General features: G+C 41.5%; 1 protein-coding gene across 2 annotated transcripts in view; it reads right to left on the reverse strand.

Moving 5' to 3' along the window:
- CACUL1 (CDK2 associated cullin domain 1) overlaps window positions 1-21867 on the reverse strand; it is a 76913-nt gene extending 55046 nt beyond the window's left edge. For both annotated transcript variants that reach the window (XM_030569593.1, XM_030569591.1), the window contains exons 1-3: window positions 21385-21867; window positions 11019-11145; window positions 2072-2174 (exon numbers count right to left, since the gene is read on the reverse strand). In XM_030569593.1, coding sequence (XP_030425453.1) covers window positions 2072-2174; window positions 11019-11145; window positions 21385-21712 — 558 coding nt within the window. In that variant the 5' untranslated portion in view covers window positions 21713-21867. The remainder of the gene's footprint in view (window positions 1-2071; window positions 2175-11018; window positions 11146-21384) is intronic.
- Window positions 21868-22546: the final 679 nt, after the last annotated feature.

Genomic DNA, 22546 nt, shown 5'->3' on the forward strand with positions numbered 1-22546 from the left:
AACTATGGGCCTGGTAGACACGGACAAAACTGCCTACTAGAATTATTGCCAATTAGTTTTTCTGCTAGAAGCTGGGACTGGAAGGCAGGGAACAGATCATTCAGTAATTGCCCTGTTCTTTCATTCCCTCTGAAGCACCTGGCACTGGCCACCATCAGAAGATGGAGATACTGGGTCAGACCACTGGTCTATCTAGCCTAGTATGGCCATTCTTTTATTCTACTGAGATTTTCTTGTAGGAACCCAGGCTAAGTGAGGAATCTTTGGCCATGCACGTTCCAAATTATATGATTTGTTGTATATGAAACAAAATATTACAGCTAGAGTCAAAGGTCATAACATTACATCATACCATAATAATTCTATCACCTGTCAGAAGGTGTGTTCAATCTAAGCAAAGAAGCTGTTGCAAAGACAGAGACTGCAAGAAATAGTTGTCTCACTTATTCTTGCAATAGGTTATAGCAGCTATTTTTAGAAGAAGAATTTAGTGCGTCCATGCACAAAAGCCTTTAAAAATAGTAAATTCTTAAATTCCTGAAGGAACCATCTCAGAAGCCAGTACTACAGCAGAGAGCAAGGGATTTTTAGGAAATTTCCAAACACAAAGCATTGCATCGTAGGATGGAATTAGAAGGACTAGCTGAACCACTGCGATGATTGTCAATTCTCATACAAATGGAAGCAAAAACGTGTATACAGCACCAATTCAGCAGGACCTGAACTGAAGACTTAATTCTAGATATTGCAACCAGCAACTATAACTAATGTTGTAGAACTGCTGGGATGGCTCTTATGTGGGGATGTAAGACATTGTAAGGGAATTATTTTTATTTCTTGGTTACTTTTACAGCACAGAAAGGTGTACTAGGCAGTTCACAGTAGACAAAGAATGAGCCCCTGCCCCAAAATGCTTACAGCCTTAATTTAGATGAGAGTAACATCAGCATGATCACATTATTACATATTTTTGATGTGTTCATTTATATTTAAAAACCAAAAACAGATCTTAATTAAAAGCAGCAAAAAACCCCGTCATTAATTTGAAGCATTGTGGGGAAATAAGTGAGGTTTATAGGCAAGGTACTATATTTTCACCAAGTGAAAACAAAGATCTGCTATATTTGAAGACTCCTATATGTTTTGTGTTACTGCTTGACTTTTAAGTCAGCAAGTAACTATAATATCAGTTTTCAAAAGTGATTAAAGTCAATTACATGACTCTGTTGTAATTTTAGTTAATTGTTAACAACTAATGTCAGTGCAACATTCACTTGAAATAAACATGAACAGAACTACTTACAGCATAGCAATAAAAGTACAGCTATAGTTTTCCATTTTCAGCCTGCTGTTTGAAAACTTTCCGGCTGCCCTAGACTTCCAGTTGACCAAGTGATAACAATTTGGACAATGCTACATTATATTTCCATGTTAGAAATTCCAAACATAACACAACACACAAAAGAAATGGATGAAAGACACTGTACAAATATCAGAAATGCAGAGTGCGATAGTAACACACAAGCTGTATTATGATTGCTGTAAACCACTGACATCTAGAGATAGGTAAGAAAAATGCACATTTGTCTCTATCTCAAAGAATTTGTATTTAACGGTACACAATTTACACCTACGTTTTACCATCTCATACATAACTCACCAAGCTTTTTCTTTTAATATGCACAAAGGTCTCCACTTTCTGATCTACGTGGATTGTAAGTGACCTTGTGTGCTTTAGATTAGCAAAGCTGAGTAAAGCACCTGTTTGATGCATTTGTAGTCTGCATTATGTTCAGATTTCCACTATCAAAGCTTTCATTTTAAAATCTATTAACTCTCAGCTCTTATGCTTGCAATGACAACTTGCCAAATATGAACCAAGTCTAAGCCAGTGTTATACAGTCTAAACTTTCCTACGATTGTGCTATTGTCTAAATCTCTGTCTGTTAATTAGATATCAATTTCCTGAATTGCAGGCACTAATCTTGATAGCAACCCCTTCCTAAATGCTGGTTCCAGTACAATGGTAGATCCCAGGAAAACAACAAAATTAGATTGTGCAGCTTCTTACCTGCAGCTCCTTTGAGACTCTCTCTAAGTGGTTAGTTATCTTTTTTATTAGGTCACTATACATCTGTTCCGAATGCTGCTGGCATACACATTTATACACACAACTGCAGAAACAAATATAGGAACAATGATGAATTTACAACAGTTTGCAATGGAGGGCAGTGAACATTTAAAATACTGCTTTAAATCTCAACTTAGAAGGCAATAAGATGACACTTTAACAGCTTGTACACTAAGCCAATGACTAAGGCCTCAGTCCTGAAATCTCAGCATGGATCCCCATTGACTTCAGTGAAGACCCACCATAATGGAGCTCAGGGCAGGATCAGAACCTAATGCTGTCTAGGAAGTAATTTTGCATTTCTAAGTATATTGGTAATTCTGTCAACAGTACACTTTGACTGTTTCTCTTTCCATACACAGCATTAAAGTTACCATATCACGTACTCAATTCACGATTTTTTCAAGTTACTTTAATAATAAAATCTTTCCACTGAAATTACCAATACATTTAAACGATTTCTGCTTCTAGAATTCATATAAGATATACAGCACTGTCAACCAGTCATAAAAATAAAAATGCACAAAAATCTGTTTTAAACCATCAAAAGCTACAGAATTTATTGCCAAGGATAAAACTTGGTTGACTGCCTTAGAATGAGAGCATATTACGAATTGCCAATCGTTGGTCTAAGACTTTTGACATAAAACTGTTATCTCCACAGTAACATGAATTCAGGAGGCAATAAATGGAACCTTAAACCAACTAAATCCTAAAATGAGCAGTTAAGTCAAATCATCAACATTAGTTCTTCTTTTAAAAGATTTTATTTTCTCCCATGGCAACAAAATTACACATTAGAAATATACTTAAGCAGTAATAAAACAAATACAATACCTGCAGCAAGAATACGCCCTAAGCTAATCATAAACGTCTTGAAGATTAGACAAAGCTTACCTTTGCCAAAATACAGGATGGATAAAAATTGATTTTTTTTTTAGGGATGTCGATTAATCGCAGTTAACTCATGCAATTAACTCAAAAAAAGTAATCACTATAAAGAATTAATTGCAGTTTTAATCGCACTGTTAAATAATAGAATACCAACTGAAATTTAATAAATATTTTGGATTTTTTTTACATTTTCAGAGAGAGAGAGAGAGAGAGAGAGAGAGAGAGAGAGACTTCTGTGTTGTAACTGAAATTAAAATGTATATTATGTTTTATTACAAATATTTGCTCTGTAAAAATGATAAAAGAAACAGCATTTTTCAATCCACCTCATACGAGTATTGTAGTGCAATCTTTGTTGTGAAAGTGCAACTTATAAATGTAGATTTTTTTTTGTTATATAACTGCACTCAAAAACAAAACAATGTAAAGCTTCAGAGCTTACCAATCCACTCAGTCCTACTTCTTGTTCAGCCAATCGCTAAGACAAACAGGTTTGTTTACATTTACAGGAGATAATGCTGCCCTCTTCTTACTTACAGTGTCTTATTTACAATGGCAGAAAGTGAGAACAGGCATTTGCATAGCACTTTTGTAGCTGGCACTGAAAGGTATTTACATGCCAAATATGCTAAACATTCATATGCCCCTTGATGCTTTGGCCACCATTCCAGAAGACATGCTTCCATGCTGATGATGCTTACTAAAGAAATAAGGTGTTAATTAAATTTGTGACTGAACTCCCTGGGGAAGAATTGTATGTCCTTTGCTCTGTTTTACCCACATTCTACCATATATTTCATGTTATATCAGTCTCAGAGGATGATCCAGCACGTGTTGTTCATTTTAAGAACTCTTTCACTGCAGATTTGACAAAACACAAAGAAGGTACCAATGTGGGATTTCTAAAGATAGCTACAGCATTAGACCCAAGGTTTAAGAATCTGAAGTGCCTTCAAAATCTGAGAGGGACGAGGTGTGGAGCATGCTTTCAAAAGTCTTAGAACAGCAACACTCGTATGTGGAAACTGTAGAACTCGAACCACCAAAAAAGAAAATTAACTTTCTGCTGGTGGCATTTGACTCATGAATATACAACGGTCCACACTGCTTTGGATCGTTATCAAGCAGAACTCATCATCAGCATGGACGCATGTCCCTTGGAATGGTGGTTGAAGCATGAAGGGACATATGAATCTTTAGCGCATCTGGCATGTAAATATCTTGTGACGCTGGCTACAACAGCACCATGTGAATGCCTCTTTTCACTTCTAGGAGACATTGTAAACAAGAAGCGGGCAGCGTTATCTCCTGTAAATGTAAACACTTGTTGGTCTGAGCAACTGGATGAACAAGAAGTAGGACTGAGTGCACTTTTAGGCTCTGAAGCTTTACACTGTTTTGTTTTTGAATGCAGGGTTTTTTTGTACGTAATTCTACATTTGTAAGTTCAATATTCATGATAAAGAGACTGCACTACAGTACTTGTATTAGGTGAACTGAAAAATACTATTACTTTTGTTTTTTATAGTGCAAATACTCATAATCAAAAATAAATATAAAATGAGCTCTGTACACTTTGTATTATGTTGTAATTGAAATCAATATATTTGAAAATGTAGAAATCAGCCAAAATATTTAAATAAATGGTATTCTATTGTTTAACAGTGCGATGAATACTGATTAATTTTTAATCGCGCAGTTAATCATGATTAATTTAATTGCTTGACAGCCCTCTTTTTTTAAAATTAAAAATCAGATTTTTTATTTAAATTTGATTTTTTTATTTTGTTATTTAAATTATAAATTTTTCTAACAATAAACCTGTTTAAAATGAAATTTTAATTTAATACAAAATATGTTAAGGGCTAAAATTATAATCTCCTAAAACATTTAAATAAACAAATAAATATGCTGAATCCACGAGCCTCTAATCAAACTTTGAGTTAAAGGCTGGTTTTCTATATTAAGAAAGAATCAGGGGAGAAATAGCTAACTTTTGAGGTCAAGCTTTTAAAAAATGGCATAATGGATCAAGCCTATGTAACTTCGATGTCATTTTCAAGAGACTTAGGTGAGTAGGAACAAAAGCTTCAGTCACTTTAATTTAGGCATATTTACTATAATTTATCCCTTTGTTTAATAAATCATTTAGTTGTAAACATAAAACATGTTTTGATAAGAGAAGTTTATGTTTCTAAAACATTTAAGGTTGTTTTGTTTAATCAAAGTAAGTTTAATACTCTTATGTGTTTAATTACATTTCAGTTACCATCTTAATGTAACTTGACACAAATCATCAGCAAAAAAGTTAATTATCTGGTAAATCAGTAGGTCATTCTCCATTTTCTAACAAACTAAAAATATATAATTATTAATCTGAAAATATTAAAATATACATTTGCTTAAGTAAATATATAGTTATAAATGTATACAGTTCTGCTTCCTTGGTAGCAAAAAGATGTACCAATTCTAGCATAACGGCTCATTTAGTTGTAAACCAACATGTTTTAATGGTTATATTAATTAATAAGAATGCACCTCTCTCTAGAAAATAACTAACACACAAATGGAAAAGTTGGTTTAAATCATTGATTTTAATCAAGGCTTTCCACTTCATTTAAATTAATGATTTAAAAATCAATCCACCCTACCAAAAACCTTTGCGGTTATATTAATACAACTTGTATTTTTTTTTAATTATGTGAATTTGGCTCTTTTGAAAGTTAATACTAATACTAATCCTTCTAGTATTGAGAAGCAACATGGACTAATGGATAGGAGAGCAGACTGGAAATCTGGTTCCTACTCTTGTCTCTGCCACTACCTGCTGTATGATCTTGGGCAAATCACTTCACTTCTCTGTGCCTTTGTTTCTCCTCCCCACATTTGGTCCATCTTACCTATTTAGAATGCACACAATTTGCAGCAGGGACTGCCTCTTACTGTGTGTCTGTACAGTACCTAGCACAATGGGGTTCTGATCCCAACTGAGGCCTCTAGGTGCTACTATAACACAAATTTATAACAAGCTAATGCCAAACTATAAACAACCTTCTCTACACCTCTGCTGAAGTGCCAAAATCTAAACTACAACTACTCCTGGGGGAATTCTGCACCACTGCACATGCACAGAATTTTATGTCCCCCGCAGATTTCTTTGCTTCCCCACAGAAAAATGACTTTCTGACAGGGAAGCAAAGGAAAGCACAAGAGCGGTCAAGTGACCTTCCCCAGCAGTATGTTTCAGTGGCCCAGTGCAGCCGGCAGAGAAGTAAATCATTGTGGGGCAGGAGGTGGGACTGGGAAAGACCCGGCTAGTGGCTCCTATCCTGCACCAGGCTCAGCTGCTAGTCCTGGCTGGAATGGGGAGGATGGGACTTCCTCTTCCCCTGCATGGCATTCGGAGCCAGGTCAGACCCACCCCCATATGTCTCCACCAACTGTAGGAAGTCTGCCAACCCCCTTTCCACCTCCCCCACTACCTGCACCCATCACTCCTCATCTGCAGGTGGAGGGATCCCTGTACAGGGAGCTGTTCTCCCGTCTGCCCAACCCCCATGCAGCCAGACACCCTCATGTCCAGACCCTTCCACTGAGCCTCACCCACCCCACATTCAGAATCCCCCAGACAAACCCCACTCCCTCTCTCCTGGATCACCCAATGAGCCACTTGCACCCAGATCCCCACCCCATCGAGCCCCCACCAGCTGCACCTGGATCTCTACTCCACTGAGCCCAACTGCCCCAGCATCTGGACTGCCCACTGAGCCCCCCACACATATAGCCCCCTGCAGAGCTCTATACCCCCCTACACCCAGATCCCGCTGATGAGCTCCAATCACCTTCACCTGGACCCCCCACCACAGAATCCCATTACTGTTGCACCCAGAACGCCCTCAACGAGCCCCTGTGCATCCAGATCCCCCCCACACACACCCCACTAAGCTGCACGCACCCGCAAACTGCCCCACACAGAACCCTCTCAACCCATGCCTGAATCCCCCGACACTAAGCCCCTCCATACTTGGATCCTGCCTTGCTGAGCCTGCCTGCCCACACTTGGCAAGGAGGGGTAGTGCCCTGGGGCAGGCCCGGTCCTTGCACTTGTCAGGGTTCGGTGCAACCTCATCGCTGAGTCTATGTCCTGGGGGCAGAGCTGCACATGTGATCTCCCACCTCTGTGTACCCAGCATCTTGTGTTCCCCAATGCCATGCTGGAGCCTCCACATTTATTTGACAAATAAAATTTTAAAGTATTATGCGCAAAATTTGTTTTTTGTTGCAGAATTTTTAATTTTTTGGCACAGAATGTCCTCAAGTGTACACAGCTCTCCAATTCCTTCCTTTGCTTTTTTTCCCCTCCCTCTGCAGAGGCTAACACTGCCAATAAACATGTAATATGGATCACACACTGAATCATAAGATAAGACCTCCAAGAACTCTAACACTGGTGACATGCTAAGAATTAACCTCACAGTTTCACAGATGAAAAAAAAGAGAAGCACACTCAGTAACTATATCATGCTCTCAGGTCACTGAAGAGGCATTTTGGTAGAATTATCATGACAGACTAATAGCTCCTTCAGAGACATTACAAAGTCATGACAATTTTTTTTTTTTTTTTTTTTTTTTTTTTACTATAGAACACATTTTGTCCATCCCCTTCAAGGTCTCCTCCAGTGGCCACCTACACTGCTACCTCCCTATCCAACAGGTCTCTTTTTAGAAACTGCTGCTCATCCGCTTACATATATTTGGTTTTCAACTCAACTCCCTATAGTTTCTCATGTTTACTCCTCCATACTGAGGAGTTCAATCGTCTAGCATAAATTCTAATGACAGCAATAACTGTACTGGGAATGACCAGGTAGAAATATATCATACAATACATTAATGTCAGAAACAAGAGTAATTTGGATCAAGCGAGACGGAGATAGAATAAGACTAATGAGATTGGTTTTGTGACCTCTTAAACTTACATTTAGATAAAGACAGCACATGGCTGTGGGATTTATTTGTTCAGACACAGCATAATATATGGCCACTCTCACAATACATGAAGTGGACTGATTCATCTGAAATAGTATGTCACTTTACAAAGTTCTACGTGACATTCTGCAGGTCTGTACTTTAAATTGCTGCTATATTTACTCCTGCCCTGAATTTCTGCAGTTCTTTACATAGTTAAACAGCAAACAGGTCTAGTTAGACAGCAATGTTTGTATATGCATATAGGTTTGTGTGTTGAAGTTTTTATCTGAACGTTTCTATTTTAGAACTTATTTCCCATTTTCAGATCCTGTTTCCACTTCCCGACTGCAGGCTGAGTCTGAGTCATCACCACTCTGATATTACTCTAAGGAAGCTGAAAAAGTTTTCTACCAGACTGCTGTTCCTTTTGGCACAGTCCCACACTTTAATGAGAGATTATCAACTCCCCAAATAGAACAATTAAAAGAAAACTGAATGGAAAATAATCTGAGATTTGTAAATTTTCTAACAACAGTGATCAAAATTCTAATTTTTCATTACATTTTAAGAGATCTTACAAAAAGTGCTAGAACTACAACTGATCCATCTACCTCAGATTTTCTTCCTCTGAGAGATGCTCTTTACAGATTGTGTCTGTTCTTTTTAACTCCTCAGGGACACAGGAAAAATAATCAGTGTATAGGCAGACTTTATTAAACTACTTTGTGTGAGAGAGGAGGATTGGCTCCTTTATTTAGTACACCTTAGGTTTGAAGGTCCAGAAGGTCTTTGTTTTTCCTATCTGTTTCTCAGACAGTGAGAAAAATAAAGATGTGCAGCTGTTTGTAGATTTGGAGAGGAAAAACAGTCTTCTGGTTAAGGCACTGGACTGGAATAAGAGATGTGGATTCAAGTCCTGGCTCTCTTACTGAATTCCTGCAACACTTTGGGCAAGTCTCTTCATCTCTCTGTGTCTCAGTATACAAAAATATATAGTTCTTTTCCCCTATGCTTGGTCTACCTTGCCTATTTAGCTTGTAAACTCTGTGAGACAAGGACTGTCTCTTACTATGTGTTTGTATGGTGGCTAGAACACTGAGGGCTGGGCTACACTCGAAACTCCAAAGCGCTGCTGTGGGAGCGCTCCCGCGGCAGCGCTTTGAAGTGCGAGTGTGATCGCGGTGCCAGCTCTCCCAGCGCTGCAGGAACTCCACCTCCCCGAGAGGATTAGTTTACAGCGCTGGGAGCCATGTTCCCAGTGCTGGGGCACTGTTTACACTGGCGCTTTACAGCGCTGTAACTTGCTGCACTCAGGGGGGTGTTTTTTTCACACTCCTGAGCGAGAAAGTTGCAGCTCTGTGCAGCGCCAGTGTAGCCAAGGCCTAAGGCTTTGATCTCTGTTGGGATCTGTAGCACTATCACAATCTGAATACTAATTTGTTGCTTCTGAGATTAAAATCTTTTGGGAGAAATTTAAAATTATTTATCCTTATGATTAGTTTCTTATGAAAACAGATCATTCATTTTATGATTGTGACCAATTATTTTTATTTCTAAAGGAGTAAAGAGTTAGTCTAATTATCTGGACGGGTGGAACAGTCTGGATTTGCTGTGTCTATTGTTTCATAGATCAATGTTGGTAAGTGCTAAGCTTGTCTTTATTGCTGGCTTTGTACTCATTTGAGATTTCTAGATGGGGAGAACATCTGTTACTTCTGAAGAATGCAGATTCAGTAACCATCTAATGAATTAAAGTGAACTTATCCCTCTTAATTTTTGATACAGATGTTGCAGTCCAGAGACTGATGAGGGTATTTTCTAAGTGCAGGGCCGGGGTAGAGGAGAGCAGGGTAGAGGTGATTAATTTTGTAATTATTGAAAAATTATAAATACTTTTTATTAAACAAGTAGGGCAGCAACAGGTAATGCCCAAGATGCAATGTGGCAGTAATTTAATTTTCCCCAATTGGCTCCTTTTCCTAAGGATCCAGCTTAGGGAAATGGGGAGGGAGAAGTGGAAAGCTATGTCCAAGTGGCGGCAGTAGACAAGAGCTGAGAGGCCACATGCCCCATGAAACAGAGCTGAAATAGGACTGCATTCCTGGCACCCATGCTTAGAACCCAATCATCTGCGAAGGAACATGGAAGGTGCCTTTAATCCGCTGGTGTCACTAGCAAGAGTCAGCCCCTTACCCAATAAAAGCAACTGCATCTCCTCCCACCAGCTTTTCTCCAACTCCCTGAATTGCTGTCACCCACAAGACAAAAACTCCCTTTCATCCCAGGTTTAGAAATATAAATCACTAATCCTTTTCTAGAGGAGACTCTTAGCACCTTGCAGGATCAGGCTTCTAAGGGTATGTCTACACCGCAAAAAGAGACCCGCAGCAGTGAGACTCAGGACCAGGTCAACTGACTCTGGTTCATGCTCCAGAGCTAAAATTAGCAGTGTAGGCATTTCGGCTCACACTGAAGCCTGGGCTCTGAAGCCTGGCAAGAGGAGAGGGTCTCAGAGCCTGGGTTCCAGCCCAAGCTTGAATGTCTACACTGCTACTTTCAGCCTTGAAGCACAAGCTCAAGTCAGTTGACACATGCTCCGAGACTTGTTAAGGTGGGGATTTTTCTGCTGTGTAACCATACCCTAAAAGGTTACTTGAGGCATTCACTCAACTTCTTCCAATAACGCCTCCCCCAACGGCCATAATTAATGGTGTGTTACACACTTCTGGGTGTATTATACCAAAATTCTGTGAGGACACCATATTTTATTTTTATAGTTTTCACTTATTCAAGGTGATCCTGGTTTTGATCTACATAGATCACAAATAAATGCATATATTCCCCGACAGGAGATGCAAGAGTATTTGGACAGCTTATTTTTTCCCATTCTAATCACATCAGTACTAAATGGATTGCACTTTATATAATAGACAAAATCAACGACATATAAAGCATGTAAGGGAGGATCTTCTACATACGTTCAATTGAAAGGAAGCTATGTAGTGCTTAAAGGTTTCCTTACCTGTATATTTGTTCATAGGAGATGGGGATGTAGTCACCAGGACTCTGAGTTAAAAGCTGATCTATGGCACTGTCCAACTTTGGCCAATATGTGCTCTTATAATCTTCAATGGTTATAACATTCATTACTATAAAGAAAAAAAGACAAAGCTGTGTTTTATTGCACTTTTAGCAGAGGTACTCAGAGGCTGGGGAACTGTCAGCAATTTAAGATCACACCTGATAAGCAGGCAAAGAACTTCATATGAATAACTGCATTTAATCTTTGTTGGGATACACCCATCTTTCATAACAGTGGTTATACCCTAATTTGTATCTGATGTTTACAGAAATGGAAAGGTTGCTAAGTCAGTGTTTTGTGGCTCCAAAAAATAGTTACTGATTCTGCTGTGAAAGGGAAAAATCACCACCCTGGAAGCTCCAATAATGACAAAATGAAACAAAACAGAAAGTGGCTCAGTGACTTGGCATATAACATATTATGCAACTGTGTTGGAAACCAGAATTAAAGATTAACACTAAGCTCTCCACACCAGAAGAACAAGGGCAGACCGGGAGCAACAGTTTCTCAGATCAATTGGTATGCAAACAACCACCATGTTAAAGGAGACCATCAACTCTCTTGATTACAGGGTTCATGGGTCAACGCAGCTACAATTTAGGACTTGTTTACTTGGTGCCTTAGTCCATACTAAGTGGAGTGTGAATTCTAATGTGCACCAGTATATTGTGTGTTAACTGGCCTATGTGGACCCGGCTGGTGCAAACTCAGGGTATGTCTATGCTGTGTTTCAAAATCTGTGGCAAGTTTCAGATCCCAGGTCTACATACTGACTCATGTTACAGCACTAAATGTAAGCTGTGTAGACATTTGGGCTCAGGCTGGAGCTCTGGATCTGAAACCCATCCCTTCCCCAGGCTTCAGAGCCAGAGTCCCAGGACCAGCCTGAACATCTACGCAGATGATTTTAGTGCCATAGCATGAGCCCAAGTCTCTAGACTCACTGCCATCAGTTTTAAAACAGTGTAGACATACCCTAAAAGTTCCATAGCGTGTGTTGATGTAGACCATTAACATGCACTAGGGAACTTTTTGTGCATGCCAGCAAGGGGCCTTATGAGCCACTTACTGCACAGCACACTGGTGAACATTAGTTCCCACTGGCTGGGTTGTAAAGTAAGGAGCCATGTAGACAAGCCCTATATCTATCAGAGCTTTAGTTCACCTTCTGTAAGAGAGGCATAGTACACCCATACCTGGCAGGGATGTTGCAGGAAGCAATACATTAAAGATTGCAATGCACTCGGATATTATGGTAATGGGGGACGTAAGTACCTAAGACTAAATATACTACTGAGCTCCACCACCATCCCACTTTTGTTCCTTGTGTCCTTTTCCCAACACACTTTGTGTATCCACAAAGGCACAGTCAAGCCCCTAACATCTGAAATTAAAGCTCGCTCGCTCTTCTCAGACAAGCAAGCTTGATTAACTACCCATGGAACAATTCTAGAATGGACAACACCTTTTCCTGCTAGCTCTTGCTCTCAGACAGCTTGAACACAAGTTCCAACTGACTCAAAGACACCAGATAGTCAATACAATACAATACAGAGCATACTTCTTACCAAATCTGAACTGATCAGTTCAAAAGTTTATTATTATCTGAGCAGGGAGCTTGGTGCGGTACAGAACAGAAGAAGAGATGCTCCAGTTCCAAATAGCTCACATTCTAATTCAAACAACATTTTGGAGAGGGATATAGTCAAACTATGAAGGTATTTTAAATACATTTCTAAATGTAGCATCACTATCTGTTTGGTGGATTTACACTGATGGGATTAGTGAACTAAACATGATTTAGTTTGGGATTTGAATGAAGGGAGCGTGGTAGCTTAATGCAACAAGAGGGAGAGAATTTCAGGCAAAACGTGCAATATGAAAGAAGGCGCTAACACAAGAAAAGGAAGATACAAAGGGCATGGAAAGAGGTGCGAGTCAGGCAAGTATCTGAACAGCAGCAGCAGAAGCAGAACTGAACTGTAAAGATTTCTCAGTAGAATGGCACTTTGCATATTTCTTCTTATAGCATTTAATTCAGATTCAGCAGTTTTGCCGACTGGGTAACTCTACAAAGCTACACTGTCAGCCCATCTTGGCAAAACTAACCATCTGTTCACTCTTGCTTAATATTTGTTATACATTCTGTTCATTACAAATAGATGGACACTAGAGGCTTTAGGACATTCAGCAGTGTATGTAGCACTCATATCGAGTATTGTAGCCTGCCTTAGCCACACCTAAACCTTCATTCTGACAACAGGCCACTATACTCCAGCAAATCTGTGAAGTGAAAGTTATCTATGACACTAAGGACTAGAGCCACAAAGGCGACAAGCTCAGCATTACAACATGTAACATTTAGGTGCCCTGTCACCTAATGGAATCCATGGCCCCAAGCTGGGCACCCAGGCTCCCTATGCAATGCCTGGGGAGAGTGAGGCATCTAAGAATGGAATCCACAAAAGCCAGCAAGATGAGTGGGGAGCCGCCTAAGCTAGCCAATAGGAAATACTGAGGAGAGCAATATAAATAATTAAATAGTCATTGGAGCATAAGACCCAAGTTCAAGTCCCCACCTCCCAAGGGAATGCCTGCACCGCTGTGCTGGAGAATCAGTCTCACTCTCTCTGGCACAATGAATATAAGTAATTTATACAAAGTGGAACAGCTTCAACTTGACAGAATAATACCCACACCCATGCTTAGGGTGTTCACTTGGGAGGTGGGAAACCTAGCTTCAAGAGCCTTCCTGAAATCAGGCAGAGAGGGGACTTGAACCAAGGTCTCTCACAGCCAAGACGAATGCCCTAACCACTGGGTTATTGTGCGGAAGGGACACCACCTCCTTCTCCTTGGAGTTTTATGCATAGCCTGATTCAGTAGGATGCCTCGGAGCATTCCTACAGGACTTGGCCCTCCAGGAGAGACAGGGAGGGAAATATTTAGTCTGAGCATCCTCCAGGGCTTAGTCACCAAGCTGCTCAGTGGTGTCAGGACTAAGGCAGCTGTGCACATGGCCAGCAACAGAAATTTAGGAGCCAGGGGAACTTGACAGTGGGAACGTAAGCACCTACATGGTTATGTGGCAGCTGACTAGGGGTTTAGAGGATTTAATTTCTGGATTTAGGTGCTCCAAGTGGCATTTAGGTACTTAAACTGCTTTATGGATCTAGCCCTAAAACTCATAGTAGTCCAGTGTCTGGGTAGCTATTCTCAACAATACCTTACATGTAGCTCTGGACAGCCTAATCTTCTTTTATTAAAAAGAATGTTTGGATATTTAAAGTCCATTTGGTCACCAGAGGAAAAAGAGACTTTAAACTAAAGTCTCACCCAAAAGATAATGCCTTCATGCAGTCAACACTAAATATTAGTCCAAATCCTTGTGTAGATTTGAGTGTAATTAACTAAGCTATAGTGACAAAGAAAATGAGCGACTTAAGAACTAATTTGGAACTAAATGGAATCAATTTTTAAACAGAGTGATAAGCTCTTATCAATTTTTTTGTGCCATCACAAAGAATTAAGCACTAGAATCCCGAAAACCTATTCAGTTTCAGTCCTGAAGAGAGAAAGGGTAAAGTGACACTTTTATAAATAAACCTCTGATAAAAGTAGCAGTTGCAGTGTATTAACTGGCTGGAATCTATGGATTTTGGAAGTATTGTGTAGTAGATTTTAATTAGAAAGCTATTACAAACACTATTTATTCCATTCAGGAGTAAAGTGCACTTGATTGCCACCACACAGCTTTGAGTTGAAGCCAACCAAAATGTTTATATATCAAACAGTCCAAGGACTATAAACTGTTCAATTCCTGCTCATTTTATTCTTTAAAAAAAAAAAAAAAATTACTCCAGAGTTTTAAGAACTCTCGCTCTCACATACTCACATCCCTTTCTTTCCCACTCAGACCTACTAACACAGAACAAATGCTGAATTAGCACAATACGGCCCGATGATCAGGTCTGTGGGGGTAACATCGAAATTGTGCAAAAACAGTTTTATCGAGAGCAAGGGCAGAGTGGAGGGTGGGAAGACCAACTCAGTGAGTTCTTAGGGGAATTATTTGTATTTTTTCCATTTGTTTATGAATATCGCAAATATTTGAAAGTAGGGGGCTTGGGGTTTTATTTTGTTTTTAAAACATCAACATCGTTAGGTTCCAGTTTCAATCTGTAAGTGAAAACATTCTAAAATATTACAAGAAAATTCTATACAATTCTCCAAAGGGCAGCTGATAACATGGTTCTACATAAATCTGGCAAGCTTTTTTTTATTTATTTTTTCAGTGTTGAAATCACCCAGTGGCTATTTTACATTCAAACCACAGTAAACGTGAAAGCCGCTGATCAATCCTGCAAACTACCAATTACCAGCTATCACTGTATGATTTTATCTGACACACTATGACTACTGTTGAAACAAGTGGCAGAAAACTGGTGACTGAAGGGACAGAAGTAAAGCAAACAATTCTTCCCAAGTAAATTGTGAACATTGCTAAGATCTGAAAAGTAGCAAGATAGAAGGAATTTGTGCTCATCTCAGAAACTGCAGAAATTCAGTTTTTTCAGAGCCTAAAGTCAAATGTCCCACTGAATTAAATGTCGTCTATTAAAGTTGAAAAGCAGAATGCTGATGAGTTTTGTACTGCAACTAGGATTTTCAATGTCATGGTCAGAATTGAAATATAGTCAAAAAATATTCAAGTTCCAGGCCTTCCACGAACTCTTCCACATCAACTTCATTCAGAAGCCGTCCAAATGCCAAAAAACAGCAAAGGGCAACAATAATTGTCATTAAAATAAACTTGAAATTGATAAGAAAGCTGCAGAGTTCTTTTTATGCTAACATCACTTCCTGTATAGCACAAAGCAGCAAATTAAAAAAAGACTGAAGCACTCTGTCCCCAAACACTCTTTTCCAGACAGATTTAAATTCACAGATCCACTAAGTGAAGAAATTTTAAAGGAAAACCGAAAAAAAAGTTAACATGGACATTAATGCAAGGTGATTAGTCTAATGTGAAAAGCGAACCAACAAAAGCTACATGTATCCATGTAGAAAAAAAACCTGTGCCTACTTATTGGTATTAATTATACATCTGAAAGTACAACAGAGGAATATTGTGTCCTAACTGCCAAGGATGCCTATGCATGTCAAGGTCTGACAAGGGGTTATTTATCATTTATTCACACAACAAAAATAAAATGACAGCAGAGAGAGAATTTAGCAGGAATAATCCCAAACTTCTGATGTGAGGATGTACAGCACACTTTTTAAATCATATTTAGAAAATAGTAATACCTAACACAACCCTAAACCACATTGTGAAAACTCAAGAATTCTTCCAGAAAGACCATTATCTTCAAACAGAATCCTGCGGCTTCCCTGATACAAAATCCAATCACATCAGCTTGTGGCTACCATTATGGGTCTGGTCTCTGCGGCTCTACAGAAATTTAAAGAAACTTTTTCATCAGTTCCAAAGGCGTATCCAACCTTACCAATGCTCAGATGACTTTGCAATCAACAGCAGAGCTTTTACAGTTTCTAAAGCACCTATAGGGACCCACTCCTTCTCAGAGAGAACATCCAGACAGTGGCTGCAAACTGTTATGATGGCTAAATGCTAAATCAGATGTTTCGTGTCTTTTGGTTAGTTCACAAAAGTCTCACAGTCCATGTGGATTTGTGAAGTGCATTATTCCAAAACAAAGAAAACTCAGCATAAGAGAGGGTGAAAGCTGAAAATGCAGAAAGACTCATCAGCAGTGTTAAATGAGAGAGTTGAAAGTCTGACTGAAACTGGTTTGCACAGGGCCTCCATATTGCCAATGGCAGAACTGACTCATTTTTCAGCAAGAAAGCAACCAGCACATTTTTCTGCAAGATCATCCAGAAGTGCCAAGAGTAATGTAAATGTTTATTCTCAGCCACAGTGCAAGCCCTATTTAATAGGTCTTAGGTAATGCAGATCAGGAAGAGCCACTTGGAAGAAACTGCATTCTAGGCAACTGCAAAGCACACTTGAAAGAATTCCAACTAAATTAGAAAAGCCTGCTAGATAGTGTCATTCAAATATACCAATATATCCAAGCACACCTTGCATCTCATATTTTTATTCATTCAACAATAACAGAAAAGTAACTCTAGTTTTCCTCCTGCAATCACCATTCACAACTATAACAAATTAGTTCTAAGAATGAATGCTTTTGGAAAACATTCTGTCGTATGCTGTATGAAGAGTTTACCTGTAGGAATTGTTGCTTTTCATACAATGACCATTCCGTATCGTCCTTTGGTTTTAAACAAAGTAGTACAGGAAGTTAAAAGAATGTCCAATGGCATTTTCCCCAGCTACGGCCTGGCATAATGTAGCAAGATTATGAATCCATTCTGCGGTTGCATATCACACCACTACTTCCCACTCCAAATGCTTCCCAAGAGTAAATTTCAAACTTTTTGTCTACATCAATGTATTTGTTCACACAGAAAAAAGGAACATACCGAATGCTTTATAACTAAGTTCTTACATAAATTGGGTAAACACATGTCAGCATATCTGACAATCAAGCTGAGCAACAAACCCATATTGGCCATGTTTGCAGGTAGGGTTAAAGCCTAACTTAAAACAGTTTACAGCCACACTGAGCGTTGATGCAAACTGTGCTCTACCCATTTTCTCTACAATTATTCTACGATCTGATTACAAACACAATAGATAAATTCTCAATATTTTAAGTAAAACAACATGAATTGACTCTCTAATGACCTCAGAAAAAAACCTATTAAATGAACAGCTTCTATAAATGTTAGGTTTATAATCATGTATCTGGCGATGAACAACACAGCTTGCACCACAGAAGTAATTTATTTTAAATCTTTTATGGGAACAAAAGGAGGACAGCGTGAAATTAAATATGCAATATCCAGTCTATCTAGTTTTAGCTCTATCGACCCTACCAGAATATCATTTATATATTAAACTAGATTTGACCTCCTATATGTATGTAAAAGGGACAGCCTTCAACATCTCCCCCTACAAGCCTGCAGGAGCAGCTAGGCAAAAAAAGTACACTGGTCTGCAACTAAACCAGGAACAAAACCAACACACTGCAAGTAAATTAATAGTACGCCACTGGTCATTTTCTATTTTGTAGGAAGGAAACAAGAGGGAGGGATCTACTCAAATGGTACCGACTTCAAATTTATCAAGAGATGGAAAAACCATATACAGGGGGATTGAGACGGTATAGGGCAAGAGCAAGAAGAGTGAAATCAACATGCTCCTAGTCAGTTCTTCTCTGCTGCCTGGGAGTAGTCTGTTTAAAATCGTCTACCTTTGGAAAACTGCCCCTTGAGGATCAGCAATGGATCCAACTGCACTCATGGTGAAAACTGCACGATTGAACAGTAGTTTAGACCAGCATTTCTCAAATGCTGCCACCAGTGGATATTTTTTTGCAGCCATGACAGCCTCCAAAGTATGGGCAGAGAGGGAAAAGGGGTGTTGGGGGGACAAAGAACCAGTCCCTCCCTGCAGCACCCAGCTGTTGCTTCTGAGTAGCTGTTACCAAGGGCAGCACTTTGGTGTTTATGCTGGTGCTGCCAGCAGGGATCGGTGCCCTGCACTGCGCAACCTCCTTGAGGGCTCCGGGCAGCACCTCTGGAGACAAGTGGGGCCAGTGCCAAAGGTAGCTCATCAATGGAAGCAGCCACGGCACACAGTCGCTGGGGCACTCTCCTGGGCAGCTCCCACCCAGCTGGGGCACGGGAAGCCTGAGACTCCACCGGTGGCCAGTGAGTTCCCAGCCCACCTTCCCAGGGGAAGGCTCTAGCTGAAGTGCCAGAGGAAGCAGGAACAGAAAGACGGGTTGGCACTTCCAACGCCTGGGGTCGCACTCACTGTTTACATTGTTGTAGGTACCACAGCTGTTCAACAGGCTTGGCAGCTCCCCGGCACGGTGAGGGGCTCCCGCTCCTGGACACACTCTGGGTGTGCTGAATGGAGAGCTCTATTTACTACCACCTTCCTACTGTATAAATAAATTACAATGATTTGGACGTGTATATGTGCATATTTATTTGTTTCTCCTAAAGTTAATTAAGTATTTTAGGAAAAATTGTCAGAGCAGCCACCAGCAAGAGTTAGTGGCTGCACTTTGAGGCCACCAAAAAACTTGTTGTAAGAACCCCTGGTTAAGACAGTAAGCTGCTGCTGAGGTGGAGAAGGCAGGAGAAACACTGTTGGTTTGTCTCTCCTCTTCCATCTCCTCACTCCCACACACTTTTCTCTTCAAAACATCCTCAGGACACACCTGTGGAGTAATTATGATTGCCTTAGTTTCCACATCTGAAAAATGGGAGAGAGATTAAATGCTTTATCCAAGGCCAAGAATGGAGTCAGTGTCAGAGCCAGGATTAAAACACAGGAGTCCCTGGCCCTGCATTCAGATCACAGTGCCTCTATAGACTACACCATTTCAGCAGCAGCAGCAGCTGCAGAGGCTAAGATCTATGTTGCCCATGTACACATACCACCAAGGTTTATCTGTGACAGGCCAAGGTGCTCTATCATGGGGTTCTCAACCTTTTTTTTTTTTTCTCTGAGCCCCTCCTCCCCCTAACATGCTATAAAAACTCCCAGCCCACCTGTGCCACAACTACTGTTTTTCTGCATATAAAAGCCAGGGCCAGCATTAGAGGATAGGAAGCAGGGCAATTGCCGGGGGGCCTATGCCACAGGGGCCCCCACAAAGCTGCATTGCCCAGGTTTCGGCTTCAGTTTCAGCCCCAGATGGCAGGGCTCAATGCCCCAGACTTCAGCCCCCTGCAACTGGGCTTTGGGTTTCTGCCCTGGGCCCCAGCGAGTCTAATTCTGGCCCTGCTTGGCGGATCACCTGAAACCTGCTTGTGGCCCCCCAGGGAGCCCCAGGCCCCCGGTTGAGAACCACTGATCTATGACACTGAGGAGTTCTAATGATCCAAACACTTATGATTTCATAAATATTCTGATTAAACCATTTTACTAGTTTACACCGCAGTACTGTACTGGATAAGAGAATTCTGAAGATAAGTGAAGGTATGCATACCTTCTAGTACATAGCTATTTCATGGGAGCTCTGGGAACAAATGCTCAAATATGCTTAAAAAAGAAATCTATCATTTTAATGACATATCTATATTTTAGAAGACCCACACAACACACAAGCAAACAATAGTTCCTTCACCCTCAAACCTAAAAAATAGAGTTGTGTGAAAACTGGAATTCACATTACACAGAAAATTCTGAAATTTTGTTTTTAACAAAATTGCTCCAAAACAGAATGAAAAATTAAATTTTAAGATTTCTTGCAGAACCAGAATTCCTAAATTTCATTCAGAAGCTGAAATAACATTCCATTTTGACCTTTCTGAAACTACCAAACTACCTTAAAGACTAACAGATTTATTTGGGCATAAGCTTTCCTGGGTAAAAAGCCGCCACTTCAGCTGCATCTGAAGAATTGTTTTTTTTTAACCACGAAAGCTTATGCCGAAATAAATCTGTTCATCATTAAGGTGCCACCAGGCTCCCCGTTGTTTCTGTGGCTACAGACTAACATGGCTACCCCTCTGATACTTGATACCAAAACTACCTGGAGCCCCAACTGCCCACCAAGTGAGGAGCCAGGCAGCATGAGAAGTCCCAGCTCTGAGGCAAGTGGGAAGCATAAGTGTGAAGGGATGCTCTCCACTTCCAACACAGTCAACCTTTCAAATATTTTTGTTCTTAGTTCACATATAGGCAAGGGCTGAGACAGTCAGGGAAGTGGACCAGTTTGAGAACAGACTCAAGGCCTATCTAGGTATGTGGAGGAAAGAGCATGTTCAAAGGGAAGGAGGAGCAAAAGACAGTGACAGTTTTAGCTAAGCAGTAGAATGAGAGAGGCAAGCACATGGTGGGAGAGAAGACAGTTTCAGCCTAGACTCAGGAAAGTGGAGGGAAGGGTGGCTCAGACACACAGGTGAAGTCCCAGCTATAGCCCAGTTGTTCAGAAGGGGGCGGGGAAGCGGCAGTTAGGGTAGACTCGCATGTGTAATACGAGGACACGGTGTGAGACCCCAGGCACAGAGTGCCAGTATGCGAGGGGCGGGGCGTGTGTGTGGTGACACAGGTACAGACTCCAGGCCAGGGCCCCCTGGTCACAGGGTGTATATGTGGGAAGCTGGTGGACCCAGGGGCAGTCTCGGGGTGGGGTGCAGAGCTCTCTGGGGCGGGACAGGAGAGGGGCAGGCCAGGCCAGGCTCTGTCACTCACAGAACTTGGAGGTGGAGGTGTTGATGATGGCAGCAGCGACGGCTCCTCCCTTGCCTGCAGCCCCTGCAGAGTCACAGCCCTTCATCAGGCCATTGGCTTCTGGCACCATCTGGGCCTCTTCCTCCTGCTGCTGCCCCCTGTGGCCCTTTCTGTCCGCGGGCAGCTGCAGGGCCCTGTCCCCGAGGGGGGCCTGGGCATGGCCCGCAGGGTGCTGCTGCCTGTAGCCATCCACACCGGCCTCCCAGTTGTTATGGTTCTGATCGTCCATCATGGCCTCATAGCTGCTGCTGCTGCTGCCCCCCTCCTCCTCCATGCTCTCCTCCTCCATCCTGCCCGGGGGAGGGGGGCCCCGCTCGGTCCGGCTGGGGGCGGTGGGGGCTCACAACCGACCTCCCATCCTGCACGTTACATCCCAGGGCTCAGAACCTCCGGCTCAGGAGGGCAGGGCAAAGCTGCGGAAAAGCAAGCTCAAGCTTCAGCCGTAAAGCGCCGCTCCAAAGCCGCGACACTTTGCGGCGGCGGAAGCGGGGCCTCCGCGGGGCACTATGGGGATCGTAGTCTACCAGGCCAGGAAGGCGGTAGGAGGGATCACGTGACGTGGCCTCCGGGCATTGTTCCCGACGCCATGTCACTATAGGCAAAGGGCCAAGGCGTGGATAGGGGGAGTTGCTCAGCCTCACATCCGGGGTGGTGGGCGGTACCCTCGCTGTGCATTGGCGGACAGACAGAGCCTGTGCAGGGGAGACCCCCATGTGTCAGGGAATTAAGTTATTTCTGTAGTGATGGGTGGGGAAGGGGAACCCCCTTTTCCCAAGTGGGGAGATTGTTACTCTGGGGGAGGCGCTCCCCATTTGCCATCTGCTGGAGGGCTCTCTGCTGGGAAGGGCTTTGCTTTGTGATTTTCCGTGAGACATAGCTTGAAAAATTCGCTGGAGGAGGAAGTGCTGGGCCAGGGCTGCTAACCGCTGCAGAATTTCAGCTGTCCTTTAAAAAGGATTTCTAGCCCTGATGGCAGCAGAGAAAACCTTCCAAACGTGAACGAAGTGAAATCCAATTATTAGTCATTTGCACTACAGTAGAGCCTAGTGGGCCCATCAAGGATCAGGTCCCCGTTGTGCTAGGCACTATCTGCTTCAGAGCGCGTACAAACCTAGCTTCCCGA

This window comes from Gopherus evgoodei, chromosome 7 (genome assembly GCF_007399415.2).
Source record: "Gopherus evgoodei ecotype Sinaloan lineage chromosome 7, rGopEvg1_v1.p, whole genome shotgun sequence".
Taxonomy (NCBI): domain Eukaryota; kingdom Metazoa; phylum Chordata; order Testudines; family Testudinidae; genus Gopherus; species Gopherus evgoodei.